At 49.0% G+C, this 26056-nt stretch overlaps 9 protein-coding genes across 15 annotated transcripts; 4 read left to right on the forward strand and 5 right to left on the reverse strand.

Moving 5' to 3' along the window:
- Nucleotides 1-36: 36 nt before the first annotated feature.
- On the forward strand, nucleotides 37-3371 carry H257_01651 (hypothetical protein). Of its 3 annotated transcripts, XM_009824953.1 has the most exons (6): nucleotides 37-355; nucleotides 416-1211; nucleotides 1267-1666; nucleotides 1719-2269; nucleotides 2328-2656; nucleotides 2725-3371. In XM_009824953.1, the coding sequence occupies exons 1-6, from the start codon at nucleotides 89-91 to the stop codon at nucleotides 2782-2784; spliced, it is 2403 nt and encodes an 800-aa protein (XP_009823255.1). In that variant the 5' UTR covers nucleotides 37-88; the 3' UTR covers nucleotides 2785-3371. The 3 variants fall into 3 exon arrangements, with proteins under 3 accessions (XP_009823255.1, XP_009823256.1, XP_009823257.1); XM_009824954.1 differs by having other exon boundaries at nucleotides 1719-2656; XM_009824955.1 differs by having other exon boundaries at nucleotides 2328-3371.
- On the reverse strand, nucleotides 2265-3371 carry H257_01652 (hypothetical protein). Its single transcript, XM_009824956.1, has 2 exons — nucleotides 3288-3371; nucleotides 2265-3234 (listed from the first exon to the last, which is right to left on the reverse strand). Exons 1-2 carry the CDS (start codon nucleotides 3303-3305, stop codon nucleotides 2941-2943), a joined length of 312 nt encoding a protein of 103 aa, XP_009823258.1. The 5' UTR covers nucleotides 3306-3371; the 3' UTR covers nucleotides 2265-2940.
- Nucleotides 3372-6210: 2839 nt separating this feature from the next.
- Nucleotides 6211-7981, forward strand: H257_01653. Of its 2 annotated transcripts, XM_009824957.1 has the most exons (4): nucleotides 6211-6513; nucleotides 6570-6917; nucleotides 7164-7577; nucleotides 7692-7981. In XM_009824957.1, the coding sequence occupies exons 1-4, from the start codon at nucleotides 6412-6414 to the stop codon at nucleotides 7833-7835; spliced, it is 1008 nt and encodes a 335-aa protein (XP_009823259.1). In that variant the 5' UTR covers nucleotides 6211-6411; the 3' UTR covers nucleotides 7836-7981. The 2 variants fall into 2 exon arrangements, with proteins under 2 accessions (XP_009823259.1, XP_009823260.1); XM_009824958.1 differs by having other exon boundaries at nucleotides 7164-7981.
- A 1059-nt stretch (nucleotides 7982-9040) lies between these two features.
- H257_01654 lies at nucleotides 9041-10375 on the forward strand. Of its 2 annotated transcripts, XM_009824959.1 has the most exons (5): nucleotides 9041-9253; nucleotides 9309-9381; nucleotides 9431-9610; nucleotides 9665-9976; nucleotides 10064-10375. In XM_009824959.1, exons 1-5 carry the CDS (start codon nucleotides 9090-9092, stop codon nucleotides 10328-10330), a joined length of 996 nt encoding a protein of 331 aa, XP_009823261.1. In that variant the 5' UTR covers nucleotides 9041-9089; the 3' UTR covers nucleotides 10331-10375. The 2 variants fall into 2 exon arrangements, with proteins under 2 accessions (XP_009823261.1, XP_009823262.1); XM_009824960.1 differs by having other exon boundaries at nucleotides 9309-9610.
- Nucleotides 10376-10571: 196 nt separating this feature from the next.
- On the reverse strand, nucleotides 10572-12607 carry H257_01655 (hypothetical protein). Its single transcript, XM_009824961.1, has 3 exons — nucleotides 12012-12607; nucleotides 11645-11962; nucleotides 10572-11287 (listed from the first exon to the last, which is right to left on the reverse strand). The coding sequence occupies exons 1-3, from the start codon at nucleotides 12597-12599 to the stop codon at nucleotides 10709-10711; spliced, it is 1485 nt and encodes a 494-aa protein (XP_009823263.1). The 5' UTR covers nucleotides 12600-12607; the 3' UTR covers nucleotides 10572-10708.
- A 1805-nt stretch (nucleotides 12608-14412) lies between these two features.
- H257_01656 lies at nucleotides 14413-16260 on the reverse strand. 2 transcript variants are annotated; one of them, XM_009824962.1, is made up of 3 exons: nucleotides 15646-16260; nucleotides 15393-15593; nucleotides 14413-14970 (listed from the first exon to the last, which is right to left on the reverse strand). In XM_009824962.1, the coding sequence occupies exons 1-3, from the start codon at nucleotides 16192-16194 to the stop codon at nucleotides 14554-14556; spliced, it is 1167 nt and encodes a 388-aa protein (XP_009823264.1). In that variant the 5' UTR covers nucleotides 16195-16260; the 3' UTR covers nucleotides 14413-14553. The 2 variants fall into 2 exon arrangements, with proteins under 2 accessions (XP_009823264.1, XP_009823265.1); XM_009824963.1 differs by having other exon boundaries at nucleotides 14413-15593.
- A 1411-nt stretch (nucleotides 16261-17671) lies between these two features.
- H257_01657 lies at nucleotides 17672-19061 on the reverse strand. Of its 2 annotated transcripts, XM_009824964.1 has the most exons (3): nucleotides 18448-19061; nucleotides 18170-18370; nucleotides 17672-18083 (listed from the first exon to the last, which is right to left on the reverse strand). In XM_009824964.1, the coding sequence occupies exons 1-3, from the start codon at nucleotides 19000-19002 to the stop codon at nucleotides 17766-17768; spliced, it is 1074 nt and encodes a 357-aa protein (XP_009823266.1). In that variant the 5' UTR covers nucleotides 19003-19061; the 3' UTR covers nucleotides 17672-17765. The 2 variants fall into 2 exon arrangements, with proteins under 2 accessions (XP_009823266.1, XP_009823267.1); XM_009824965.1 differs by having other exon boundaries at nucleotides 17672-18370.
- Nucleotides 19062-19825: 764 nt separating this feature from the next.
- H257_01658 (hypothetical protein) lies at nucleotides 19826-22707 on the forward strand. The gene is made up of 5 exons (XM_009824966.1): nucleotides 19826-20875; nucleotides 20948-21123; nucleotides 21225-21555; nucleotides 21611-21796; nucleotides 22036-22707. The coding sequence occupies exons 1-5, from the start codon at nucleotides 19892-19894 to the stop codon at nucleotides 22522-22524; spliced, it is 2166 nt and encodes a 721-aa protein (XP_009823268.1). The 5' UTR covers nucleotides 19826-19891; the 3' UTR covers nucleotides 22525-22707.
- Nucleotides 22708-24906: 2199 nt separating this feature from the next.
- Nucleotides 24907-25753, reverse strand: H257_01659 (hypothetical protein). Its single transcript, XM_009824967.1, has one exon. It carries the CDS (start codon nucleotides 25708-25710, stop codon nucleotides 25123-25125), a length of 588 nt encoding a protein of 195 aa, XP_009823269.1. The 5' UTR covers nucleotides 25711-25753; the 3' UTR covers nucleotides 24907-25122.
- Between the last annotated feature and the right edge of the window lie 303 nt (nucleotides 25754-26056).

The raw sequence follows: 26056 nt of genomic DNA on the forward strand, positions 1-26056 counted from the left end.
GGTGTTAATCCTATTTACAGCTTGAATTCGGATATTGCCTGAAAGAACACCTGCTGCTTCTCTTCCAAGATCCGACGAGGGAACGACGATGATGCAATCGATTCAGCTCGATAAGAGCGGCGTGTCAACGAGTGGTAGCGGCGGCGGAGCCTACTCGTCAGACCGCCGCTCGTCGTCTTCCCAAGATCACTTCTCGAGCCATGGACCTCCCAGTTCTGCAGGAGGGTCCAACACGATGATGTCGACAGGCAAGAAGAAAACCGACCAAGTCGTGCTAGAATTCCTGTACAAGACGGTTGAAGTAGTGCTGCTTAGTCGAGCGTACTTTCAGCCATCTACACCGCGGCGGGCACGGGTACGATGCGCTCGTCCTCCTCCGTTGACCAGTCTAATCCTCACGCACTCGTGACCCTAGTTCAATCTCGACATTCAGGAATTGCCACATGTGCGAGACCTCATGCGTCCATGCCGTGACAACGTGAACGAACCCGTTGTGTTGGACATCGCCATGGGGTCCATGTTGCTGGAGCGGTGGCAAATCTCATACACGAACGGCATGCAATCCCATTCGCCACTCGACGTGATCAACCAGCTGCGTGAAGTGTGTCGTCGCATTGGCATCTTGCTTCGATCCGTGTATTGCTTGGCGCGGATCCTTCCCGCGTTTCCTGTCAGCGATCGGCTCAAAGCCCAGCAGGAAGACCTCGGGCATCCCGTCGCGGGCCTGGAATTCGAGGTCGCTTCCTCCGACCACGCCATGCAACGGCAGTTCGAGTCAGACCAACCCAAGCAACGCTACAGTTTCATCCCGATCGATACGCCCTTTGGCACGCTCCAACTGAGCGTGTTGTACCGCAAGCGCAACGACGATCTACTCAGCACCATCCAACGCATGCCTCGGCTCGAACCTTCTTCGACCCCTTCGTCGTTGCAACAACATGGCGCCCATCATCATGATTCGGGCGACGCCAACGACGACGATGAGGACGACCACCCCCGCACGTCGCTTCAAATGTCGTCTACGCTGACGCACGCGATCATCCAAGACTACGTGCCAACGTCCGCGCACACGACCCCTACCTCCAGCCCCCATCTCCAGCCTTCCGCGCCGCCTGTATCTCACATGTCGCCCATTCCCGCAGTGTCGCAGACCCCCCTCGGTCGATCGTCGCCCATGCAAATCGTGCACGACGTCCCCAACACTCTCCAAGGTAGCAGTGTCACATATCGGTTTTTTGGATATGGGGCTCTAACTGGGACCTGTAGACGGACCTGCATCATCTCGAATCGACCACCACGAAACCAGCCGACACTCGGTCGAGTCGGAAGGAGCCCTCACTTCCGGCTATCATCATCCCCGGCATTCACCTGCTTTATCTCGTCGGGCCATGTCGCTCGACTTGACATTGCCGCCGCCGCCGCAATATCGCATCACGTCGCAGCCCATGCGGATTCCGCATAGCGCCAACGCCGCTGCGATCGCATCCTCGTCGTCGCCGCTACTGCATCACGGTGGCATCGCTCGAGCTCACTCGAACCACCACCCGTCGATTTACACGCCCCCTTCTTCTTCGTCCCATGCAGCAGCCCCGCATCATCTTCGTAGCCCGGTAGTGTACGCCCATGCACACTCGCTGGATGCTGTCGCTTCGGACTTTCCGCAACGGTACACGATGTGGTGTAGCAACTTGATGTGTCACAAGATGTCGTTGCTGTAGCCACCACCACCACCACCCACATGCAGCGGCGGCTACAACGTCGCCGCACCACCACCGACCGGCGCCTTTCCCCCTCGCGGCGGCTCCCTACGGCTGCGCTGTCGCCGCCCATCACCCTCGCCCGGCAGACACCAGCCCCCGACACTTCCACTCTCCACTCGAACAGCCGTCTCCGGCCTATTTCTCGCCGCTGCTCCGACACCCAAACTCGGCGCCGCTCCCTCGACCCAGCCCTCGACCTCAAATGCCAAAAGCAATGCCTTCCCCGTGTTTGATGCCGTCATCGTCGGTGTCCAACGACGTTCGATTCAGCGTTGGAAGCAACAATAGCCAAGGCAGCGTCGATAGCGGAGGCCGGCGGGTACATCCGAGCTCGCCGCCGTTTTCAGTCCCCGGCGTATCGTCGACACATGGCAGCAGCCACCAGGTGAAATCCCCCAACTTGTTTGGGGTATCGCAAAGCCCTCCGTTTCGGGGGTACTCTGGGGAGCTCACGTCGACGTCCCCCCCCCTCACTAGTGCAACGCCGCCGCCTCTGATCACGTGGAAAGGTTGGACATGTGGACTTGGTTGGGGATAATGACGTTTGTGTGTGTGGTCATCATGTAGACACGGGGGACGGGCTCCATCAACGAAGAAGGAGACTTTCATTGGATGGAGGCCTACTGGCGTGGGGTCTTGTAGGCGGCGGGAGCTCGGGGGAGACTGTGTTTGGGTTGAGCTCCCAAGGTCGTGCAAGTGGTGGCACCGACATGGACAGCTCGTCCGGACTTGTGGACGACCAGCTGTGCCTACCATTTGCCACGTCATCGTCGTCCCTGTCGTCGACGACAGGTAGTGGCCACGACGTCATGACTGTCAGTGCCTTCTTGCATGAACTCAAGCAAGCGCCGCCGTTGCATCCGTCGCATGGCCGTGCTGCTGGTCGTTCTTCCTTGGTACGATGAGATCGAAAGATAGATGGAGATGATATGATGGGGTGCTGGTATGTGTGTGTGTGTGGTAGGCGGAAGTAGAAGGCGACTTGTCATTTTTCAAGCAATTGCGAGATCAACTAGAGGGCTAACGGCGAGACGAGCAAGCGTGTGATGGAATGCTGTCGAGGCGAGGTGGTAGATAGTAGACATGCCGAAATGCCGACCCTTGAAGAATAAAACGAAGGGTATAATTTATTGATTCGTGGGAGGGATGGTTAAGGGGACCGGAATGTGGAGATGGGGGGTTACGTGGAGCGCGACGACGCGGCGGTGCTGCCCTCGACGAGGCCGTTTTGCTTGAAATAGTGGGCCAGGCCAAAGAGCCCGCACGTGAAGCACGAGTAGACTATGCCAAGCACACTTCGACTGGGCAGATCACCCACATGTACGACGAACACCGTCGTGCTCCACACGCCAATCGCTGCTAGCACAACCACTTGATAGAACGCAAACCGCTGGTCGTCGGCCGTGAGTGCCTTGAAGGCCTCGGGAACGTAGGGAGACTGCTTTGCGAACCGGAGGAAGTGAAACTCGCAGTACTGGGCAACGACGCTCGTGAGGACACACATGGAGAAGAGCAAGGCACACGTACAGCCCTTCTCGACGCCATGACGCACCAGCCACTCCATCATGCACGTCGTTCGAAAATGTTGCGGATGTTATTATCCGGATAAATGAATACCTTGACAATCGTTTATACTGACATATTAAGATATTTCATCTATCCGCATTTGATCGAATAGACCGTTCACGTTATAACGTTAGGTGTAGTTCAAGCATCCAAGGAACATTGAGAAGTCCAATGCATGGCGCGTAAGCTTTACAGTAGCTAACTTTGAGCGCACAGTAAGTTACTTGCTGTACCTCATCAATGGCGTTTTGAATGGCTCATCTATGGAAGCAGAATAAATAAGGGTGCGTCTGGTAACCGGAAATATTGCAATATTCAGGCCCAAAACGCCATTTTGGGGCCGAATTCAACAAATCTGATCAAAATTGAAACATGTCTTGCTGGACCCAAATCCAATAAATCCACGTGGGATTTACTCGTTGAAGAGGTCCAAAACGCCATATTACAAAATGGACCTTTTACCTCCATTTTGAAAACGGCATTTTGGGTTAATCCCATTTTCCGAGAAAATGGAAAAATATTTTTGAAATGTTACCAGACGCACCCTAAAGTATCAAAGTTATGAACGATTCTGCTACATATTGATTGGTTCAGCGTAACGACTGTGTTCAGCTTCATGATACAATGAAGTTGGAAAAAACTCGCAGCATATGGTTTGAAAAATACTATTCTTCTGAGGAGACCAGACTCTTGCTAAACTTATATGCAAAAACACACACCAATACTTGATTGGAAGAAAATATTATAAACATTAAAATGCCCTCTAATTGGTTGCTTGTTGAAACACCCGCATTTAAAATTTCAAATGCGCACGACGATCCTCCCACAGCGAGTCCACAGGCGGTACACAATCGAGGCAAGACTCCAGCTCTTCATTGCATTCGGATCCAGTGGTATGAATCCAACTGACTTCTGCTACTCCGAAGGGATCCCCAGGTCCACCTGGCAGACATGGTGGAAAAAGCGGGATCTGTACCTCAACACAATCCGAAACAAGAAGCGTCCGACGCTTGGTGGGCAAGGTCGACCATCGTCGATCCTGTTTGGTTCGGAACTCCTGGCGTTCATGCAAGCGGTGAGGCATGAAAGCCACTTTCTCACCACCACTCACTTGGTTACATGGATCAAGAAACACCAGCATAAATGGCTTGAAGGGTACATGTCAACCAAGACATCGGACATTCACGCTTACCATGCCCTGCTTGGACTGTGACAACAATTTGCACATCGACACGGATTCAGCCAACGGATACCATGCTTCTCGAAGCTCAAGCTGTTGGAGCTGGAACAAGTCCGATCGACCTTTGCGGCGTCGTTTTGGGTCAAACATGACGCGCAACCCCTACGAGATATTGTGAATGTAGATGAGACGGCTGTGTTTTATGATATGCAGTCATGCCGATTTGTGCTGCGGTATGTAAGACTGATCATTTTGCTCATCTGATGGTCTGTTTTAGGGACGAAACTTCCAATACTTTTCATCCTGCGCGGAACTCCTGGTGGATCCATCGAAATTGACGAGCTACCAACGTTTCCAGAAGGCCACGTCTATGCTGTTCAAGAGAAGGCTTGGATGGATGAAAGCGTGTGGGTGTTCTACCTACAAGAGCTGTTGAAGTTCGAGCTGATTGGTCCGTCTGTGATTCTTGTCGACAACTTAGCATCGCACGTATCTGCGATGTCGTACAAAACAGTGGATGAAGAGTTGTTTTGCTTCTTGGAGCCGCTGCCACCGAATGCAACCAGTCATTGTTAACCATTGGATGTTGGTGTGATGGGACCATTGAAAGCGAAACTGCGCTCCAAATGGTTGTTGGAAACGCCGGTGGTGACGGCGTCGGAAAAGCGCCTGAAAATGGTTGAACGAACCATCGCCGCTTGGGAATCAATCAGTGCCTCGACGGTCAGAAGCTCGTTTGAAAAGGCCCTCCCTCGCATATTTGAATTGTAATACATTTGAAACTCATCCGTTTGTACTATTGTATTTTTAATGACTTGTCGGGACATTTGTCGGGGCTTGTCGGGGCTTGTCGGGACATTTGTTGGGACGCACCACAACTTGTTTTACACTGTTAGTACTCCTAGAAATGATTAGTAATACTAAATTTAGTGATTGTGAGATAATTTACTGCCTATTTTATACTTCGTTGCGCCAACCAGAGCAACCAAAATATGACGTCATTGCTTCAATCATGTCACCAACAAAAAAATAAAGGTCTAGTGTCAGATTCGATCTGTATACAAACTCATATATAAGCCAAAAACATCTGGTGCGAGTATTTCTCAACTTCACTGTATTGCAAGCCGCCCACGTCTCTTATACTTCGAAGTAACATTTGAGTGTACTTGCTCCCTTCAATTGAATAACGTCAGAAAGAATCAACTGACCTTGTGAGCACTGGAAAAAAGGGCGGCAAACGCGATCGTAACTAGGGTCGTCGTCTCTGTAATGTCTTCTCGACTTGGTATTTTCTGGCTTCACTTGTCATGGTACATGTGCTCTCCACAAAGTACACTTATTAGGTGAAGAATAACTTTGGACCGAATGCGTGCCACTATCAAGGTGATGTTGACGACCTTTCGTCGTTGGAGCAGCCCCCAAAAGCTTCCAACAATATTACAACATTACTGTAAGTCGAATACATACACATGTAACTTTCGATAGTTGTACCTGGTATCGTATCCCTCGTCTGCGGACTTCTCCACTTCAGTCCAAAGGCAGTATCAACACAATTGCGTGTGTAGTAGAATCCTTGATGTGTCCTCCCTCAGCTGGAACTATCGACGAGGACGATCTGCCAACGACATTCGTTCTCGCAGGTGACTATTCCCTTTCCATTTGAACGACGTAACGGTAGCTCTCCTTGATATTGCACTTCAATGTCGCCACCGTAGCTCGGAACAAATCGTTGGTGTGACGCTCCGCAACTACAGTACATACTGTTCATCTTGTACAGTACTGTTCATCTTGTATGGTCCCACGTTCAATCTCAACAAAGTACCCCTCAATGCGTGGAGCCTCTCGTCCGACACCAGCCCGCCCACAAACATACAGCACAACGAACAGATCACTTTGAAATTGCCCATGAAGTTCCCACTTCCGATCGACTACTTCCAGTGTCCAACGCTGTCTGTTGGCGAGACCAACAAGTTCAAGGCCCAGGCCAAAGATAACGTCACAAGCTTGGTATGTCCATTGAATCATATCATGGCTATAGAAATACAATGTCAACTGTCTGGTAGGTTTCCACGGCTGTGTTGCGAGGGGGGTCCGTGGCGTGGGTCCTCTTGTCCGACGAAACGGAGCTCAAGATCTACAAAGCCACCGACCGGTTGCGCGGACTGTCCATGTACATTTCACGGTCGACGGTCGTGGGCACGCTGGACGAAGTCGTCGACGTATTCCAGACCCACACGACCGAGCTCATCAAGGATTGCAAGCGCCGAGTGGGCAAGGACTTGCTGGACGTGGCCACGCTCTACGACTTCAACCCGCCGCACGAAACCAGCACGATCAACAATGTCGGCATCATTTACGCCGCCATGAAGAGTCCCCCGTTTGTAGCCGATCGAGACTCGGTCATGCTTGAGGTATGTACAAGTTTGTACGTGTGTGGACACTTATTTATGTGTCCAGTGTCCTTCATGGTCTGGATGTGTTTTGATGACGGGCTAACTGTAGCCAGTCTTGGGCTACACAGTTCTGAGCTAGCTATCTTTGAACTAGCATAGGGTTGAGTTAGCCAGTCTCGAGCTAGCCGGCTAGATTACGTAGCCAGCTCATTCGTGATGTGTGACAAGTTCTGGTGACGACTGATTCTTGTGTACGTACGGTAGTGTCGGTCGCCTTTTCAAGACAAATCGAGGCGGGGGTGGTGTCGCAGCCTCATTTCCGTCGAAGTCGAAGGGTGCCCTCCCTTCCCTGGCATGGTTCGTGCGCACCAGTACGGCTCCGGTCACCTCTTTTTAGAGTCCACCCGTCGCGGCTACGTCGAGCTCAGCTACATCAGCCACGTCGACTACGGTGCTGTGGTTCCGATATGGATCGAGGACATGGCCAACAAGAAGCGGTGCCGGAACCTCATCACGATCGACCGGTGCCTGCGGGAGAACCGGTTGCGCCAAGGACAATTTCTCACCAAAGTGCCCATGGCCCCTGGGGCGTCGTTGGACTCGTTTCGATATTGCTTTTTGTGCACCAAACCGTTCCGTCTCTTTCGCAAAAAGTCGTTTTGCTGCAAATGCGGCCAAGTAAGTTGACGTTGTTGATGCGTTCTGGTGGTGGAGTGAGACAGAAAAATGAACTTAGCGGATGACATTGCAGTGCAAATGATCTTTGTATCGTGCCTGGTGCGGTGTGTGTAGGTACTGTGTACGGGGTGCAACCTGTGGTGGCAACTCAACATCAACGGCATGATGGTGGCTATCCAAGCGTGCCTCAAGTGCGCTCAGCGGTCCACGACTACCCACACGATGCTCCCAGCCAACCACCACCAATCCAACCCATAAGTGGTCAAACAAACCACGATTGTCAGCACCCTTCAACCCTCGACACCGAGCCTCCTTGTACAGGCAGGCCTGTGTCGATTAACTAATAGCGATATGCTTGAATGTCAATAACGTTATGTATAATTTCAATATACATATTTCTGTCCTACCACAATAATTCATAAGTAATGTAAACTGCGAAATCGTAAATGTCGACTCAGAACTGTTACTGTCTAAAACTTGTGACACGTAGCAAATCTGGTAGATTGTGTTGTCAAAATACCTCCGGTTGGGTATCCGGAGGACTTTTTTGGTCGTGTTTGGATGAACGGAGCAAAACAATAATTTAGCGTTGCCGTTATTGGAGATGTGATATGGGCACTGAGCGTCCCTTCGTAAGGATGATTTGTTTCATCGAGGTGCGTACAAAAACTAATCGACAATTATTGGTATTGAGGTCCACGATTAAATATTTGCTCATTAAATTATTGGTTTCGGAAAATATATAAAATGTATGTACTATATTTGAGGCATAATTACGACTTAATTAACCTAACTCGTTTTGAAATATACTGTAATCTCCGAATTATTCCAATCTGACATGTCAAATCAATACCATTATTAAAAATATGGAGATTCAAGCACTGAATCTACAGTCCTATTTCACCCATGCCTACACAATCGATTTATAGCTTTTGAGTTGGAGATTCGTACAGATCTCAAAAGTCACCCCAAATGTTGTGTTCGAAATCTGTCTAACGTTACTGTAATGCTCGGGAATACCTTGGTGAGCATGTGCACTCTACAGTACAGTTCTCGTGAGCGTCGTGGCCATCGTGTATCGCTCACTTTGCTGTACTGCTACATCAATGCCATCCGTGAATTTTTTCAAATTTGTGGCTGGCGCAACTCGAAAGAACTAGAAAATAAAATTTAGTGGTTGTTCCAACGTTGTACTTACTGTAAAACAGTAGAGATCAAGTGTTTAATCATCATCGCCGGAATGGTGCCCACCAAACAAGTCGAAATACATTGATGGTGACTTATTCAGAATCTATATCTCCAAGAGTTTGACGCGAAATTACGTGAAAACAAATATCTAACCGTAAATGGTGACATATTTCAACGTTGACACCTTGCGTGATTCTCTTCGAATTCTGATTGGTGGATGAACATTTGAGCCCACCAATAAAGGTCAAGGTGAACGTCATGGACAGTTTGCTGACACGACGGCAAGCCACCAACTCTCTTAGAATTCCAGCAAGTCGACGCTCCATGACACACGAATCATTGCCGCTAGTTACCAAGCACGCTGAGGATGGCTCCGTTAATGTTGCGAGTGCATCAGACGTCCTGCCTCCGCAAAGGCACCGTCTCCTTGGTTTGGGGTTGGTGGCCATGTCAGCCTTTACGTTTAGCCTCATGTCTGCGGCTATCAAGTAAGCTCCTAGCCTTCGCTTGTACATACATACATACTCATGCAATGGTGTATAGATATGAGTCTTCGTACATGTCATCGATGGAGACGTTGTTTTGGCGTGCGATCGTCGCTTGGATTTTCAACCTCGTACGCCGTTGATGTTTCCCAGCAGTTCAACATCTAACGGCATGTGCAGATCTTGGTGCTAGCCACGCGAACCAATTTGCACGTACCGAGCGAATTCATGCCACCACTAGCGTTTCGTTGCGTCGTCGGCTTCTGTTCCATGTCGCTGACATTTTGGACCATGTCGCAAATGGTGTTGGCCGACGCCAGTTGTATCGTTTTCACCAGCCCGGTCATGGCCTTCTTGCTGGTAATGAAAACCCAAACGCACCTCTTTTTCGCTTACGTGGGATGGCTACTCTAGGGCTCAATTGTCCTTGGCGAGCACATCAAACCCGTGGATTTTGCGCTAGCGATTTTTTGCTTCAGTGGTGTGGTGTTTGTGGCTCGCCCGGTGTTCCTCTTTGGAGACGAAGCTGTGGACTACATGGCGAATAAAAAAGTCGTGCAGGGGTCGAAGTTTGCCGTTCTCGGGGGGCTGGCGTCGGCGGCGTGCCAGGCGTCGGCGTACGTCGCCATTCGACACATCAAGTCGCTCAACTTCATTGTCGTGATTCACTACTTCATGCTGGCGTGTTCGGTGTTGTCAGTGGCGTGGATCTTTGCATTTGAAGGGGTTCGTCTGCCCAACTATTGCCCCTTCACGCCAATATATACATTGACGGATATATATATATATATATATATATATAAATATGGCTAGGGCTTGACACTGGAATTGCCGTTGAACGTGTGGTGGCTGTGCGTGAGCACGGGTGTGTTTGGCTTTTTGGGCCAATTGTGCATGACCAAGGGGTTTCAGCTGGAAAACGTCGGCATTGCGTCCGTGATGCGCTACTTGGACATTGTGTTTGTGTTTGTATGGGACGTGACCCTCCTGCACGAACAGATCAGCGTGTGGAGCTTTGTGGGCGCGGCGATCATTTTATCGTGTGCGATTGCCATTGCCATTCGCAAGGCTCATGGTTAACGACACATCGGCGTACAAAATATAAAACCATTTTGAAAAGTGACACGTGAACTTCGTGCGAAATGTTTTCTCGATGCTGCTGCGACAGGGTGGTTGGTTTCCGCGCCTACATATGAATTCCCGACAATACTCTATAGTAATGCGAAAGGGAATTCAGAGATTACTTACTGTAGCCCTACACTATTCTTATGTTGCTGTTCGGGGCAACTCAAGGTTTGCACACCGCCTTGTTCCCACATTGGCAACTCAACGCAAAATATACTATTACGTAGTACTTACTACTTTAGTACTATACGTATACGTTGTTTTTGTTCAAGCTGCAATGAATGTTACTTTGGACTGGCATCATCCAACTACTACGATGTTTCACGAACGAAACTACATGCCAAATGTTGTCGCCACGAAAGTAGCCATGATCGTGAGACCCACGACGGTAGACATGGACATCGTTCCCGCCGCGTTGGTTGTGGGCACAGAGGTCGTGGAGTTGCCAGCTGGGGCTGCAGGCACAGAAGTCGTGGAGTTGTCATCTGCAGTTTTAGGCTCAGAGGTCGAAGTTGTCGCATCGGGGGCTGCCGTGGTGCTGGTGCTTCCGTCGGAACCAGACGAGGGCGCCGATGTGGTGACCGGCGTGCCAGCCTTGTCGGTGGCGGCGGGGGCAGGCGTCGCGTCCGTCGTGCCGTCGACAACAGGTTCGGGTGTGGCGTTCAAGGGCGTGGTCGTGGGCTTGGAGGTGTCCGCGTCGTTGGTGATCACTGATCGTTTTTGCACTTTCAAGTTGGCGTAGGCGGGCTTGAGTTGGCGCGTGACGGCGTCGAATAAGCCAAAGTGATTTTCTACCTCGGCTTCCGACTCTGGGTCGTCTGCGTTGTGCTTCCACGGTGTATCAAACGACGTAAAGTAGTAATACGGCCATTTTTGCTCGGTCGCGTAAATGTGAAAGTCGTTTAGCCAGGCCTACACAAACACGGGGATTTATTTGCCGCGTCATACATGTACCCAACGTTCCTTCAACATCGGTGCAACGCCAACACAAATGGTCAACCCATGAACAAATAACACACGAACTGATGTCGATCCAAAGGCAAAGTGCACATATTATAATTCGTAGCTGATATCGATGATTGTATTGATCCTAGCTATACTGTACTAGGAAATCACAATCAAAAACTGTACGACCATACAGCTCAACGCACATACACATATGTATATATATATATATATAGAACATGTAATTGGACGATGCCCTCAAGAAATGCACAATCAACGAATACACTGAACGAGACACACAACTTGTAGCGCTGTTGAACGTACCGCGGCGTTTTCAGGGCTGGCTTCGCCCGCTGCTTTGGCCTTGCCCGCCGTGGCCCACCCAGTTTCGCCGATAACGATCTCCTTGTTGTTTTCCTTGGCCAACTTGACCAACGGAGCGAGGCGTTCTGCCATGAACTCAATCGCACCGTCCACGGCTCGTCCCTCCCAGAACGGGAACTGGTTGATGGCAATGATGTCCACCGCCGCCGCCAGATCAGGGTTCCATATGTACGTGTCGCCAATGTCCGCAATCGTCACGGGGAACGTCAGGCCAGCTTTCACGACCAGCGCCTTGACTTCTTCCAAGTACGCAATGGCCTACTCGTGCCAGTTAGGCAACCACACATGACGTCACCAGTGGTGGTACCTGCTTGGTGGTCAAGTCTTTGCGGTACACGGCCTCGCTGCCCACGTGAAGTCCGACGACCGAATTGTCGATGAGTTTCTTGTCGATCAAACTGGCAAGTTTGGCCTTTTCGTTCTCGAAGTTAGCCCCGTCCTTGCCGATCCACATGCCTGCCCAAATCGTCAACCCCGCTTTTTTGGCAGCAGGAATCACGATTTCCATTTGATTGCAATCGGTCATGCTGTACAGGCGGATATTGGACGTGATCGCCGACAACGTCTTCAGGTCTGCGCTGACCTCATCGTCCGACTTGCACCGCTCTTCGAATGGTTTCCAGTCCGCGCCTTTGCGAGGGTTGTAGTTGATACCCGAAAGCTGGACGTCCAATGCATGGGCCGCCGCGGCCAACGATGCCACGACGATGGTTGCTGCCTTCATCTTGGTTGGGTTGAGATTGGAAAATGGTTGAACTCGTCGCCCGCCTCCGTCTGGTGGAGGGGTAGGTCCAAAGTTCATTGAGTTGCGACAAAAGTAATGTCGCTGTTGCAAATGGGATACCGGCAAGGTTTTGGTGTTTACGATTGAATTGTTTGATTGGCTGAATAACATTGCGATAATAATTCAGCCTTTTGTGTATAACGTTACTCGTGAAACATGCATCCTTTCAACGTCATGCTTACTACACCATTTTTCGTTTAAGTTCAGGTTATTTCCGGTATATTTCGTCCGACGCACATTCACGCCATGCGCGTTTTGTTCGCCAAGCATCCAATATATTTCGGCCTAATAACTTCGTTAAATTCTATTTCGACTAATGCCCGGTATATGTCACCCCACAACCGGTATATTTTACATGTTGTTCAATATATTTCAAATGATGTTCCATCTACTGTATTTCGATAAATCGACGCAGTAATGGACGGAACAAAGTAGCCAATGGATGACTGCCAAATATCTCGCAAGTGCCTCTCGCAAACAAATTTGCGAGTCCGGATAACGTGTATTTTTTTAACCGACGTCGATGGGTGGCAATCGAGGCACTCCACGACTTGGCTCGACCTGCCTTCGTTACCCGGTGAGATTGCGAGAAAATTTGTGCACGATGCCAAAGCCTTTGAAAATGTATTTCGATCATATCAAATTTTACAGTGTCGATGCGAGAGGTTCGCTCGCAAATGCAATGTTTGCGAAGACGATTTTTTCGCCTTCACAAAATGCGAGCGTGGTTCTATTTCAAAAATATCTCAGATTCAACCGGAAGAAACTTTGTTTGCGAGATATTTGGCAGTCATCCAATGAAATTTTCGAAAAAAACCTTTGTATCGGAGTCACAGTGAGTACATTTAATGGAGCGGCTTGTTAGTCGTTTGTGTGGCTGTTGAGTTGACCTGCTGTTAGTTCAAGTAAAATGACGTCTCGACGATATCAGGTGGATTTGACGTCGTTCTTCGAATCTACCGAAAATACCAAGTTTACTGTTAGCTCGAAAGCACAATGCGTCAAGTATCTATGATTTAGACAAGTATCCACCACCTGCGATTTACTTGAAATCGAAATAGATTCCATAAACACTTCATTCAGAATGGAGCAGCCAGCACTGCGCCAACTCATCCGAGCGTCGACGTCTTGTACAACACGTGGTAAGTACCTGTCGAACCCTACTGTCCTTGCAAGTGCCTCTGGTATGTCTGTATTCCTTTACTGTCGTCGCTTGTGTGCACCATCCGCCGTGCATTGGGCTCCTCTCAAGAATGTCACTGGTGCACATGTCAGAGGAGCCCAATGCGCAATGCGCGGCGGACCTGCTGTCTGAAACAACGAAGTGGTCCGTGACGATTTCGAGTTTAGGCAAACAGTATACCGGTAGGTAATATGTCACATTAGACAAAACTGTAGAAACATGCATCGGTGGCTGCAAGCCAGGTTGCAATCACAACTCGTCACTTCTCAGGATTGTCGTCATGAGTCGAACACGCTAGAATTCCTCATTAACTGTAAAACAGTTCCACTGTTGTTTTCTCAGAAAACACTGCAATTTGAGTGTTTATATGGAACTTTGTATGCTCGGACTATCTGCCCTCTTACTGGTTACACGAAAAGGTGTATCCGGATGGGATAATTCCCTCATTAAATACACGTTATCCGGACTCGCAAATTTGTTTGCGAGAGGCACTTGCGAGATATTTGGCAGTCATCCATTGAAACAGTATTTCGGGAGAAATCTAATCAGGGAATTTTTCTCGAACATGCGGAAAAGTGGCAAGCATCGCATTACATGTGTCCTATATCGTTTATTAGGCGAAACTGATCACCTGTTGGGCGAAATATTTTGTCGAAAACTGAAATGGAACGATGGTTGGTTGAATTATACTTCTGAAGTACAATTCAACCAACCATCGTTCCATTTCAGTTTTCGACAAAATATACGTGGACGAAACCATATTATCATCAAGTCTATTTTTCGGTAGTGCTAACAGTAGAGGTACCGAGTACAGCAATTACTGACTTGCGATGGAGTTCCAGTCCTATAACGTTACGCAACACTGTATTGTTTTTCGTATGATCACATCGACGCCGCAATCGTGAGCACCATCACGACGGCGGACATGATCGCAGTCGTCACCAGCGGAGCAGCAGATGTAGCCGTAGCTGTGTTCGTGTTGGGTTTGGAGGTGGCACCCCCAGTCGAGATTATGGCGCTAGGCGACGCAGTGGTCGCGACGGGCTTGCCGTTCTTTTCGGAGGCGGCAGGGGTCGTTGTTGTGGGGGAGACGTCGATGTTGACACGCTTGGCCACCTTTAAAGCGGCAAACGCAGGCTTGAGCACACCCTTGACGTCGAAAATGCCAAAGTAGTTTTCCACTTCGGGGTCCGACGTATTGACCGCGGGGTTGTGGCGCCAGGTCGTGTCAAACGACGTGTAATAGTAATAGCTCCACTTGAGGTCCGTTGCGAGCACATGGAAGTCATTGAACCACGTCTACAGGTTTATCCACAACCTTAACGATATATATGGCCTTTGTGGTTTACATACAGCTAACGTTACATATGTACAGTGTACTGCACGACGCAACCTTCGAAACAAGTTGCACATACGTAGAAATATACAAAAAAGGTCACGGAACGTTGCAAGTGTGCCAGTAGGAATTGAAAATATAGAGTAGAATCTATGCCAAACATACTACAGTACGTTTATCGACACCCTGTTGTGCCAACGTGAAAGCGCAACGAACGACCACAAATCAAACTCAACCACATTTACTAGTATACGTATACACAGTACAAGCATCCATGGGAATGGACCGTCATCGCCCAACAATCAATAGGCACGAGTGAAAAGTCATCACGCAAATACCACCAACTGTAAGGTACTACTAACTCCAGAATCGACGGATTCCTTACCACGGCATTCTCAGGGGAGGCAACGCTAGCGCCGTCGGCTTTGCCTTGCGTGGCCCAGCCCGTTTCGCCAATCATGATCTTCTTGCCATTGTCTGTCGCCAACTTGATCAGCGGTTCCATGCGCGAGTAAAAGTACTCGATGCAACCTTCAATCGGCTTGGCTTCCCAGAATGGAAATGCGTTCGCCGACACAATGTCCACCTACAACCGAGTTGATTCAGGACTTGGTTGGTTAGTTCAAGCAACTCTGTACCGCAGCAAACAACTGCGGGTTGGCCACGTAAACGTCGCCAATGTCTGCAATCGTAACGGGGAACTTGAGTCCCGCAGCCGTGACCAGCGCCTTGACCTCTTTGAAGTTTTTGATGGCTTCGTCGGCGGTCACCTCCTTTCGGTAGATCGCCTCGCTGCCCACATGCAGCCCGATGACGGTGGCATCAATGACACCTTTCTTGATCAACGCGGCGAACGCATCGCGCTCGGCCGCGTACGTGGCTGCGTTCTTGTCCACCCAAATGCCAGCCCACACCGTCAGCCCGGCCGCCTTGGCCGCAGGCACGACCAACTCCATTTGATTGCAATCGACCATGCTGTACAAGCGAATGTTGGACGTGACCGTCGCGAGTATTTTCATGTCGGTGGCGACTTCCGACGCCGACTTGCATTTCAACTTGAGTGGCTCCCAGTCTGCCCCTTTGCGAGGGTTGTAGTTGATGCCCGACAGTTTCACATTCAACGATGATGTCAACGTGGCCATCGCGGCGACGACAACGACTGTGGTGATGGTGATGACTTGGGCCATGGTGAATCTCAATGTGCGACCTGGCTTGAAAGTGACGATGTGATTTGGAAGAGACTGGCAATGCTGTTACTGTGTAACGTATGGCCTCGCACGACACTGTACCGCATTCTTCTTGGCGTGTGTTTATTCTGCACTTAACATTACTACTAGTAGTACTGTTAAATTCGGTCGTTCCTCACTACTGTCAACCATTCATTCATGCAGTTTTGTTACCTTGTGTTGTATGGCTTCTACAGTGGAGAAAAAGCATCCGACAGGACTGTACGTACAGTAGTACTAGTACTATTAATAGTAGTAACTCCGACGATTTATACAGAAATGGTATTGTGCTTTCAAGCTAAATTTTGTATTTTCGGTAGATTCGACGAAATACGTCAAATATACCTGAAATCGTCGGGACGACGTTTTACTTGAACTAAATATACTCCCTGTAATCCTGTCAGATACAATGTGGAACTCATTGTGAAATGGAGAAGCTTGGCAATAATGCCACTGGATACCTCTGCAATTTGATTGGTCGAAAGGTACTTTTTCGAAAATTTCATTGGCTACTTTGGGTTACTGCGTCGATTTTGCTTCGTCGATTCATCAGTCAATTGGCAGCCTCAGTCCATTTTGAAATCGAATTACTCGAGTACCAATACAGTAGCCAAGGTAGCCAGCCAACTGCAGTACATGCGGTAAGCTTACAGCTACAGTGTAACGTTAGTACTCCGAGCAGTTGGAATTGCAATGGCGGACGAAAATGTGTTGGTTGACAGTGAATTTACTATACTACGTATAAGATCCGCTATCCGGTACTTCATGCATATTCGTTACTATTAATAGTACTGTTTAATAGTACTACTAGTATGGAATAGTACGCGCTACTATTATTACAGTATTAATAGTATGTAGTATTCGAATTCAATCACTCTGGACCTTCTGATTGGTTGAATATCTTTGTTCTTTCTGTAAGAGCCAATCATATCCACTCATAAAATGGATTAGCCAATAGCGTCAATTCGTGATTCGATTCGGCGGCAAGATTCAAAACGACGGGGTCTGGAACTTTTCACCGACTCCACAACACTAAACTTATTACTAGTATAACGTTAGCGTTATTGTACATAAGAAATATCTCGGTTAAACTATGTAAATCTGCCGATGAGAATATTTATCATGCGCAAGTAACCCGTCCCATCCGAGTGGGTTAATGCATTGAACGACACATCGTTCCTCACTGTAGTAACGGAGTATCAGTAAAGCGCAGGTTTACTCGTGCGCCGTCGACGAAAGCGACAACAATGTACAGTAACGTTACTGTACGGCACCCACTTGTCATGTTGTCACTCCCACACTAAATCGTCCTCTACTTTTCGCCTTTCCAGAGAGAACGTTTCCATTGCTAATGTAGTACCAACGTTATTACTACTGTACGTAGTAGTAGTAGTTAGTACTTCAGTCCAACAGTACGTACTCAAGTACGAGTATGCTACAAAAACAACACACATTACTTCAAGTACATAATTTTGCATTGATCTTCGTCTATAAATCGTCGCTTTGCTTGGTCGTTGCTAACATGTCATTGTTTACCACAACCCTTCAACGGCGGTAAAAACGGCGGCAAACACATTTTGCACGACATCCCACGTCGATTCCGTCGGCGTGGGCACGTCGGGTCGCGTTGGGATGGGGGGGTACCCATACTGCTTGCGCTTTTTGATGTTCAAGTTTGCGTACGCCGGTTTCAGGTTGCGGTTGTCATCAAACAAGCCAAAGTAGCTCTCAACTTCGGGTTCGGTGATGTTGGTGTTGGCGTTGTGTCGCCAGGTTGTATCAAACGCCACGTAGTAATAGTACGGCCAGCCAAATTCTTGCGCGAACACATGAAAGTCATTCAGCCACAGCTACATACAAATTCCACCAAGTGAGCCAAATGGTGTAATCAAAGTAAACAACAAATATAGTATGGTATGCGGATTCTAAAACGTACGGCGGCATTCTCGGGGCTAGCAACGCCGGCGCGATAAGCCCAGCCGGCAGTGGCCCACCCCGTCTCGCCGATGATGATCTGCTTGTTGAACACACGAGCCATGCCGATAACATTGCCCATGCGCCTGTAAAAGTACGTGATGCACTCGTCGATAGATCTATTTTCCCAAAAAGGAAACGAGTTGGCCGACACCACGTCCACCTACAAACATGGTCCCCACACATGGTGTGCGTGATGATAGAGTACGAATAGACGACGACCACACATTGAACTCGTACCACGTGAAACAACTCGGGGTGGCCAGCGTAGACGTCACCGACGTCAGCAATCGTCACAGGGATCAACAAGTTGGCGTTAACGATGATGTTTTTGATTTCCCAAAAGTAGTCGATGGCTTGCCACACTGTTACGTCGTTGCGATAGATCGCTTCGCTGCCCACGTGGAGCCCCGTCACGGACGAGTCAATCACGCCTTTTTTAATCAGGGCCTTCAGGGTATCCCGTTCGGCAAAGAACGTTGTGTTGTGCTGGTCGACCCACATACCCAGCCACACTTTGAGCCCGGCCGCTTTGGCCAACGGCATCACGAGCTCCACTTGGTTGCAGTCGTTCATGCTGTATAGCCGGATGTTGTCCGTGATGAGTGAAATGGCCCGCATGTCCAGTTCCACTTCCTCGGCCGACTTGCACTTGAGCTCCCAAGGCTCCCAGTCTGCGCCTTTGCGTGGGTTGTAGTTGACCCCAGACAGCTTGACATTCAATGCCAGCGTTGACCATGCGCAGAAGGACGCAAGAAGCGCCAGCGTCACAACTGCGGTGAACGAGCGTTTCATCGCAACCACACGCGCTAGAAGTTCGTACTGACAGTGAGTTGTGAAATGTTGGTAGTTGCTATGCCCTTCGTCATCTCACACACCCACTTCTAGCCCCTCTCAGCTTTTATCCAATCGAAAGTACTGTGTACGTGACTCTCGATATTTGCATACAAAAACCTCATATATCGACCTCAGAGCTAATTGCAACTATTTCTTGTCGTATCAAATCCTTTTAACATAACATTTGAAACTATCTTATCGTTTGTATTGACTAAGATTGAAAGTGCACATGATATCATTGGGCCGACGTCGTCAGCATGAGATTCATGAATTTCTCGTCATGAGTCAGGTTTGTTGTCGCAAACGCCTGAACAACGACCGGTAACTTCCATGCATGGTCATGCTTTGCCATGTACGGCATTATCCGATACGCGTCACAGAGACGTAGCACTACCACATAAGTTCGTGGCGATGGCAAGGTACTATGGCCACTTGTCCATGTCCTGTGTCACTTGCCTGGTCTTGAATCCTGATGGTGACTCATGCGACCAATCACTTGTAGTTGTTGAGAATGCAATTGTTTGATTGGAGGATGTTTGAAAGGCAACAACATGGCCCACCAAAATACCACCGAAATGTACCGTACTTTTGAACTTTGAATGGCAAAAATCATTTTATCGATGAGCAGTAATTGGTTGGATAGTTGAATTGGAAAAATCAAATGTACCCAGATAATTGGTTGAAAATTTGCAACTCTACGAATAATCAGCACAGAAAACTTATTACAATCCGATTGGTTATTAAATCACTGATTACGCCTTGCCATTCGTCAGCCATTTGCTATGAAATTTAGCCAATCAAACCCTTGCATTCCACCCAGTGGTGTAAAGTGCGCAACCTCAGCATCATGCAGACACGACCGCGAGCGATGGCTCGGTCGCTGGTTGCCCAGTTTGCTTTGAATCGCCAGTCTCTGCGGGCGTCTTCCACGAAGCCATGGTACCGCGACGAAATATCGAGCATCTTGAGTCCGGCAGATGGAGAATCTGTGGCATCCGTCGAGGAGCTTCGACAGCTCATGGCCGTGCCTCGCGGCCGCGGGGTCGTCGCGTCTGAAATCCAAGCGCAGGGTCGGTCGCCCTCTGTCGGTGGGTATGAAACGTTGTCACAGAAGAAGAAACAAGATCGCATCTGGACGCAGCTGCAGCGTGTGTTGACCAATGTCGAACAGGATGCGTTGCCGACCGCCGTGGCGGACGCGTACACGGTGGCCTTTCAAGCACTGAGTCGTGCCAACATGCCTTACGAAAGCATGGAGGCGCTTCTTCGTCACATGCAAAGCCAACAGATTCCAGTGAGCATCCAAATCCACATTTCGATGCTTGCTCAGGCTAAAGGAAGTGCGCTCGTTCAAGTGCTACGCAAGGTCAAGGCGAGTCGCGCCGCCGCGAGCCTTCTCGGGGACGCCTGCCGCCAACCGCCGCTGCTTCCCACCGACATTCAGAGCCTCCATTATCACGCGTACGACGCCATCATCCGAACGATCCATTCGCGGTACATGGAGTCCACAACGTCGGTGTTTGCCTTGGCCAATTACCAAGACCTGTACGCAGCTATGGTGGAGGCGTTGCCTCCGCTGGACATCAAACTACTCGAACGAACGATCTCAGCCGAACGAATGGACAAACTCGCGGTCGCGTCCGTGCGTGCCCCCGCCATGTGCGGCTTGGGTGACGTTGTGCTAGATCGATTGGACACGCTGCAAGAAGAATACGCCGGACGGAGCGCCGACGTGCCGTTGCAAGTCTTTGAAGCCGCCATCGAAGCGTTTTCGGCGTTGGTCCATGGCTTGATTCACGTGCCCGAGTCGACGTTGGCCGTGGTGCGCGAGGTAGGCTTGGTCTCGTCTATAATCCTGGATCAACAACCAACTGATGGAGGACATGACTCTTGGGGGTTGTAGACGTCGTCTGTGCTGTCGAGTCCACGGCTCAAAGCGTTGCGCCGTCTTGAACGATCTGTGGGGGTGCCCTTGAACAACCTCATGCAAAAGATCGAGAAGGATGCCGACAAGAACGAGAGTGATGTGGCGAAGGATGCGGCAACGTTCGACATGTACAAGGCGTCCGTGTTCCTTCGGTATTGAACCTGTATCAAAGTAGTCATATGTATTATGCGTGAGAGATGGGTATTCTTGGCACGGAAGGGGGGATGCATGGATGGGCTCATGATTGTTTTAGGTTCATTTCCAAACGAATGGCGGGAGCTCGAACGACGCAGTCGCATGCGGTCGTCGCGCACGAAGCCATGGTCGCCGCGGATGGCCTCATGCAAGACATTGAAGACGCGTATGTGGCCAGTCGTCGTCGCGGTAGTACTAGTACTACTACTAGTAGTAGTACTAGTTCGTTGCTCGTGCCGTTGCACGTGGCCAAGCTGAAACAGTATTTTGTGGCCGCGAGTCGGTTGGATCGACGGGTGCCCGTGAGCGGTCCGTTCCAAGATGAGCTCGTGTATCGAGTGTTTCAGCTTGTGGATGTCCTGGCTACATGCTCAAGTGCCGACGACCACGTAATAACGAGCAACCGCGTTGGGCTTGGTTGTTGTTGAAAGAGCCGGTGTGTAGGTGCTGGAAGGGTTGCATTATGCATTCCGCACCCTCGTTGTGCTCTTCCGAGTGAGCGAAGCCACGATGGTGCTCGACCTAAAGGAAACGCTATTTCCCAACGAGCCGCGTCGGGTGGACGAGTACGATGACTTGATCATGGCCGTGGTGTCCAACGACCGCACACGATTCGACCAACCGTTGCAGGTAGGTAGCGTCGTTGTGTGCACCTACCTCCTTGGTGATATAGTGTGTGTTGGTGTTTTGCCCATGTGTTGTGGTGTTTTGCCCATGTGTTTGGTGTTTTGCCCGTGTGTTTTGTTTGGGCAAAACGATACATTCTTTTGGTTTTTGGCCAAAATACATCTGTGTGAAATGACCGACTCGATCAGTGGAATTGATTGTACGGGGCAGCGGTCCTAGACTAACTACAAAATCACGTGTAGCTGCTTCAACGTATGCACAACCAAGGGGTGACCCCCACGCCGCTAACAATGCATCGTCTGGTGCTATTTCAGCTCAACCTTCTCAACAACGCAACGCCGTCGACGCGGAAGCAACTCATGGCTGACGTCAAGTACAACCACATGCGCCGACGCCTCCCGGAGTGGAACGTGGACGTTCCCACGCCCGAATTCCATCCGCTGCAGTTTTACAAGGCCAAGGCACCCGACTCGGCGTCCGTGGGCGACATCGTGTCGTTCGTTGTCGACTGGCACAACATGACGGGTGTCGTTCCTTTTGGCAAGACGCTCAAACTGCTGGTGGAACACTGCCGGCGACACCAGCAGGACAAGACCGACGTCCACGAGCTGCACCGGCTGCTACAGTGGGCCCACTCATTGCCGTTGGATCCGGCCACGCAGGTCTACCTCGAGCACGTGACGGCCTCAGTCGTCCCTGCGGTCGCTGACGACGCCACCAAGGAACTTTAGCTCGGAACACGGCCAATCGATCCACATGGATATACCCACCATAACTAGACTTGCTTTGTGTTGCATGTTTCTGGGCCTAAAACTCTCGATTGACGTACTGTATGATTGCCATAACCATTATTGAAGGGGTCTGTCTGGATCAGGCATGACATAAGTGGCTCGAAATACATCAGTTTTCATCCATTTTCAATGCAGTTGTTAACCACGACACTTGACATGTAAATCGGCTTCAAATATACCGGTATACCAAGTGAGAAATGTAGTTCGAAAATGATTAGGGTTAAATTAATCAATTCAAATTGACCTTTTTGTCCAATTAGAATTGATTAATTTAACCCTAGTCACTTCTGAACTATATTTCTCAATCAAGATATAGTTATGAAGTTAAACGCGTAGTTTTATTCAATACTGGCTTCAAATGTGTCTTTTCTCCAAGGGTTCAACGCATGTAAAGTATTTTTGAATCTGATTGGTGCTAAATCACGAACGCCTCTCTGTATATAAGCCCGTAGTTTTGCTTTCTCGAATTGAATATAGTGTTATTTTATATTTATAATACTTCGAAGTACGATTTGTATTCGATCCAGACAAACCCCTACAATAGTTAGTGTATTTGTGCCGACACTACTATTAATATTAATAGTACCAGTATTCACAGTCAATACTATTACTAACGTAACTAGTTACGTTAGTATTACTACGTATTACTTCCTCTGTTTCATATTAATTCCCTCTTTTGAAAATCAACTTTTATCATATTAATTCCACCATTTCATTCTGATTGGCTGATGCGAAAATGAGTACATTTCATTGGTTTAAATCCTCATACACTACTGTTGGAGGAAGCGGTGGGCAGCAAAGAGAACCGACACAGGGCAGGACACGTTTTCCATGAGAGTGCCAGCTCGTTTTATGGCGTCCTTGTGGAGATGCGACAATGAAGTAATAGTAATAGTATTGGTGGTTTCGTAGGACTTAGTAGTACTAGCTATTTTGACCGGCGCACGGAGCAAATCCATAAATACTACTTACTACTAGTACTATGAATAGTATAACGTTACAGTAGTACTAGTAGTGAAGTACTACACAGTATTTTACTCCCGCCTTGTTCAGCCGTGAGGTTGCGATGCTCGCGTGCAATCTGTTGTTGGGCTTTATGTATGGATAGAGTTAGGATCAAGGTATGATGTGAGGCTCCAACACGCATCGATGGACATTCCTATTCTTAAGGTGATTCGTGTAATTCCCGGCCAGCTTGGCCTACTTTCTGAGGTCCATAACTCGTCACCCATTCATCCGATGAGGCTACGAAAATATGCATTATGAAGATCGTGATGAGCTTTATAATTATATGCAGGTCCCATCATTTGTATCGCATGGCCAATTGGCTCGTCGAATTTCTAAAATTGAAATTTTCCTAGGTGAATTTAATTCCCGGCCAGTAACTCACTTGAACAATGTATGCCTGATTTGGGTGACGAAATGATCAGAACCTTCTAATAATGATGTTTATAAAGTGTTCAAGTAATTAAATTTAGAAGTGTAACTTATATAAAAACTGTATTCCATGTCGGTCAAGCTCAATATTAAATGTTACAAGTATTTGATACAAAAGTACGTAATTTTGTCCAATCATAGTCCATGGATGATTGTGATTGGCCTTTGGTGGCCAGGAATTACATAAATTCACCTTACATGGCCATTGTACTCTAGTACAGTACCGTAACGTCAACAAGCTGGCTTTGAAGTACAAATCGCAGTCCACGTGTATGCGAAATGGGTTGATCCACACCGTGTGTTTGTGTATGCGATCACCCCAGTAATTTCACGTCGAAAATTTGTAAATCGTTAAAAAGTGTCGACGTGAGTCATAGGATTTGCAGGGCGTGGCAGGTTTCTAGTACAAGTCTGAAACCTGGCAGAGGCATACACTCGATGGGGCGTATCGTAGCGCGTAAGAGGATAATACAGATCTGCGGACAAACCTATCCATGTTCACACTTATTCGTGTGTTAACTGTATGTAGCCTCAACCGAATCCTCTACTAGTCATCCAACTGTGTCATGGCGACACCCACTGTGGTCAGGGCACATCAATGCGTCAACAAGCGGTTTCACTGAAACGACAAGTCTTCAGTTGATCCATGGTATTCCAAGCACGACGAACGTCTTTGGAGGGCAAGGATTCCCAGTCTGATGTTTGCCAACGAAAAGTGAGCGCATCTATAAGTAGTACACTACTAGGATCAATGTCGAAGAAATGGGACTTCAGAAGTACCCCTTGGACGAATATGTACTGTAGCAGCAAGATGTACGAAGGGTATCCCCCGACAAATGTATTCAAACCAGCAGGGGCCCCCCTGTGTATGTACGACGAAAGGCAACGTTATGCTGTGTATACTACTGAAGTGGTCACAAAGCCGGTCAATGCCTGTCTGTGGTTGTGGCCATGTTAACGATAGTGTAACATATCTCAATCAACAATCCTGTCGTTGTGGACGACGACGGTATGTACGTATTGGTCATAGAACCAACAAATAGGTGGGAGGGATGTGATAAATAACGTTCATTAATACAACTACAACACCAAAGCTAGCGTTTACACGTGGTTTTGGTCGTCGTGCGACGATGTTGTCGATTTGTTGTCGTCGGGGGTGACGCGGTTGTGGTGCAGGCACAGGCCGCGAATGCGAGCAAACTGGTCGCAGTGGGCGATGCGACAGCGCGAGCCGCCGCCGTGGAGTCTGCAGAAGCCGCCGGTCTGTGACGCGGTGCCACATCCGTCCACTTTGCACTTTCGCCCGCCGCCGTGGCGTGTGCAGTATCCCCCACTGCGGGCGTACGACACACACGAATCAGTGCGGCATTTGCGGTTGCGGTTTTTGAGTTTCAACTTCTTCGCGTCGTTGGACGTTCGCGACGGGCTAGTGATGGCGTCGTCATAGCTACTGCTGATGTTGGGGCGAGTAGTGTCAAAGGTCGGGGAGTTCGGATGTTGGACAAGAATCGATCGATAGTGGGCCAGGCAATGGCCTTGGATCTTCGCAAAGTGGTTGCATTGAAGGATCGAGCACGGTGACGCAACCATGGCGACGACGGGTGGCGCCGACTTGGATGATGTCGCTGGGTAGAACGACTGGATGCGCAGGGCAGGAAGTGTAATAGCGGGGGGAATAGCCAGTTGCATGGTGGGTCGCGGTGTGCTTGGCTGGTGGCTAGTTGACTTGTGGACAGCGCTGTATGTAGATCAGACGACAGCAGCGCTGACCACTAGGATAACAACATTTTTTTTGGGAGGATAACAGCCGGATTGACACTATGAGGTACAGACAGTGGGAGGGCCGCGGTAAACTAATCGCATGGAACAAGCATGACGTCCAACAGCAATGTTGCTTAAGAACTTTTTTGACTCATTGCCCAACGATTCTCGTAATTTAATTCGCGCCACCAGGCACACTTGTCATTTGTATGCAAAGCTATAATACTATTAACGTTAGTACTACGTATTAGTACTCCGGAGTACTACATTTCGT

The sequence above is a fragment of the Aphanomyces astaci genome, assembly GCF_000520075.1.
Source record: "Aphanomyces astaci strain APO3 unplaced genomic scaffold supercont1.3, whole genome shotgun sequence".
NCBI classification, from domain to species: Eukaryota; Oomycota; class Saprolegniomycetes; order Saprolegniales; family Verrucalvaceae; genus Aphanomyces; species Aphanomyces astaci.

What these genes read in the sequence shown, in the direction of transcription:
- H257_01651 (XM_009824953.1), top strand. Translation starts at nt 89, where the DNA reads ATGATGCAATCGATTCAGCTCGATAAGAGCGGCGTGTCAACGAGTGGT. An exon ending in CTACACCGCGGCGGGCACGG is followed by an intron (nt 356 to 415) that starts GTACGATGCGCT and finishes TCGTGACCCTAG; the next exon opens with TTCAATCTCGACATTCAGGA. An exon ending in CGTCCCCAACACTCTCCAAG is followed by an intron (nt 1,212 to 1,266) that starts GTAGCAGTGTCA and finishes TGGGACCTGTAG; the next exon opens with ACGGACCTGCATCATCTCGA.
- H257_01653 (XM_009824957.1), top strand. Translation starts at nt 6,412, where the DNA reads ATGAAGTTCCCACTTCCGATCGACTACTTCCAGTGTCCAACGCTGTCT. An exon ending in GAGACTCGGTCATGCTTGAG is followed by an intron (nt 6,918 to 7,163) that starts GTATGTACAAGT and finishes TACGTACGGTAG; the next exon opens with TGTCGGTCGCCTTTTCAAGA. An exon ending in TTTGCTGCAAATGCGGCCAA is followed by an intron (nt 7,578 to 7,691) that starts GTAAGTTGACGT and finishes CGGTGTGTGTAG; the next exon opens with GTACTGTGTACGGGGTGCAA.
- H257_01654 (XM_009824959.1), top strand. Translation starts at nt 9,090, where the DNA reads ATGACACACGAATCATTGCCGCTAGTTACCAAGCACGCTGAGGATGGC. An exon ending in CGGTCATGGCCTTCTTGCTG is followed by an intron (nt 9,611 to 9,664) that starts GTAATGAAAACC and finishes TGGCTACTCTAG; the next exon opens with GGCTCAATTGTCCTTGGCGA. An exon ending in GGATCTTTGCATTTGAAGGG is followed by an intron (nt 9,977 to 10,063) that starts GTTCGTCTGCCC and finishes AAATATGGCTAG; the next exon opens with GGCTTGACACTGGAATTGCC.
- H257_01655 (XM_009824961.1), bottom strand. Translation starts at nt 12,599, where the DNA reads ATGTTATTCAGCCAATCAAACAATTCAATCGTAAACACCAAAACCTTG. An exon ending in AAGACTTGACCACCAAGCAG is followed by an intron (nt 11,963 to 12,011) that starts GTACCACCACTG and finishes TGGCACGAGTAG; the next exon opens with GCCATTGCGTACTTGGAAGA. An exon ending in CCAGCCCTGAAAACGCCGCG is followed by an intron (nt 11,288 to 11,644) that starts GTACGTTCAACA and finishes GTGTTTGTGTAG; the next exon opens with GCCTGGCTAAACGACTTTCA.
- H257_01656 (XM_009824962.1), bottom strand. Translation starts at nt 16,194, where the DNA reads ATGGCCCAAGTCATCACCATCACCACAGTCGTTGTCGTCGCCGCGATG. An exon ending in ACCCGCAGTTGTTTGCTGCG is followed by an intron (nt 15,594 to 15,645) that starts GTACAGAGTTGC and finishes ACTCGGTTGTAG; the next exon opens with GTGGACATTGTGTCGGCGAA. An exon ending in CCTCCCCTGAGAATGCCGTG is followed by an intron (nt 14,971 to 15,392) that starts GTAAGGAATCCG and finishes ATAAACCTGTAG; the next exon opens with ACGTGGTTCAATGACTTCCA.
- H257_01657 (XM_009824964.1), bottom strand. Translation starts at nt 19,002, where the DNA reads ATGAAACGCTCGTTCACCGCAGTTGTGACGCTGGCGCTTCTTGCGTCC. An exon ending in ACCCCGAGTTGTTTCACGTG is followed by an intron (nt 18,371 to 18,447) that starts GTACGAGTTCAA and finishes CCATGTTTGTAG; the next exon opens with GTGGACGTGGTGTCGGCCAA. An exon ending in CTAGCCCCGAGAATGCCGCC is followed by an intron (nt 18,084 to 18,169) that starts GTACGTTTTAGA and finishes ATTTGTATGTAG; the next exon opens with CTGTGGCTGAATGACTTTCA.
- H257_01658 (XM_009824966.1), top strand. Translation starts at nt 19,892, where the DNA reads ATGCAGACACGACCGCGAGCGATGGCTCGGTCGCTGGTTGCCCAGTTT. An exon ending in AAGGCGTCCGTGTTCCTTCG is followed by an intron (nt 21,124 to 21,224) that starts GTATTGAACCTG and finishes TGATTGTTTTAG; the next exon opens with GTTCATTTCCAAACGAATGG. An exon ending in GCTCAAGTGCCGACGACCAC is followed by an intron (nt 21,556 to 21,610) that starts GTAATAACGAGC and finishes GCCGGTGTGTAG; the next exon opens with GTGCTGGAAGGGTTGCATTA.
- H257_01659 (XM_009824967.1), bottom strand. Translation starts at nt 25,710, where the DNA reads ATGCAACTGGCTATTCCCCCCGCTATTACACTTCCTGCCCTGCGCATC.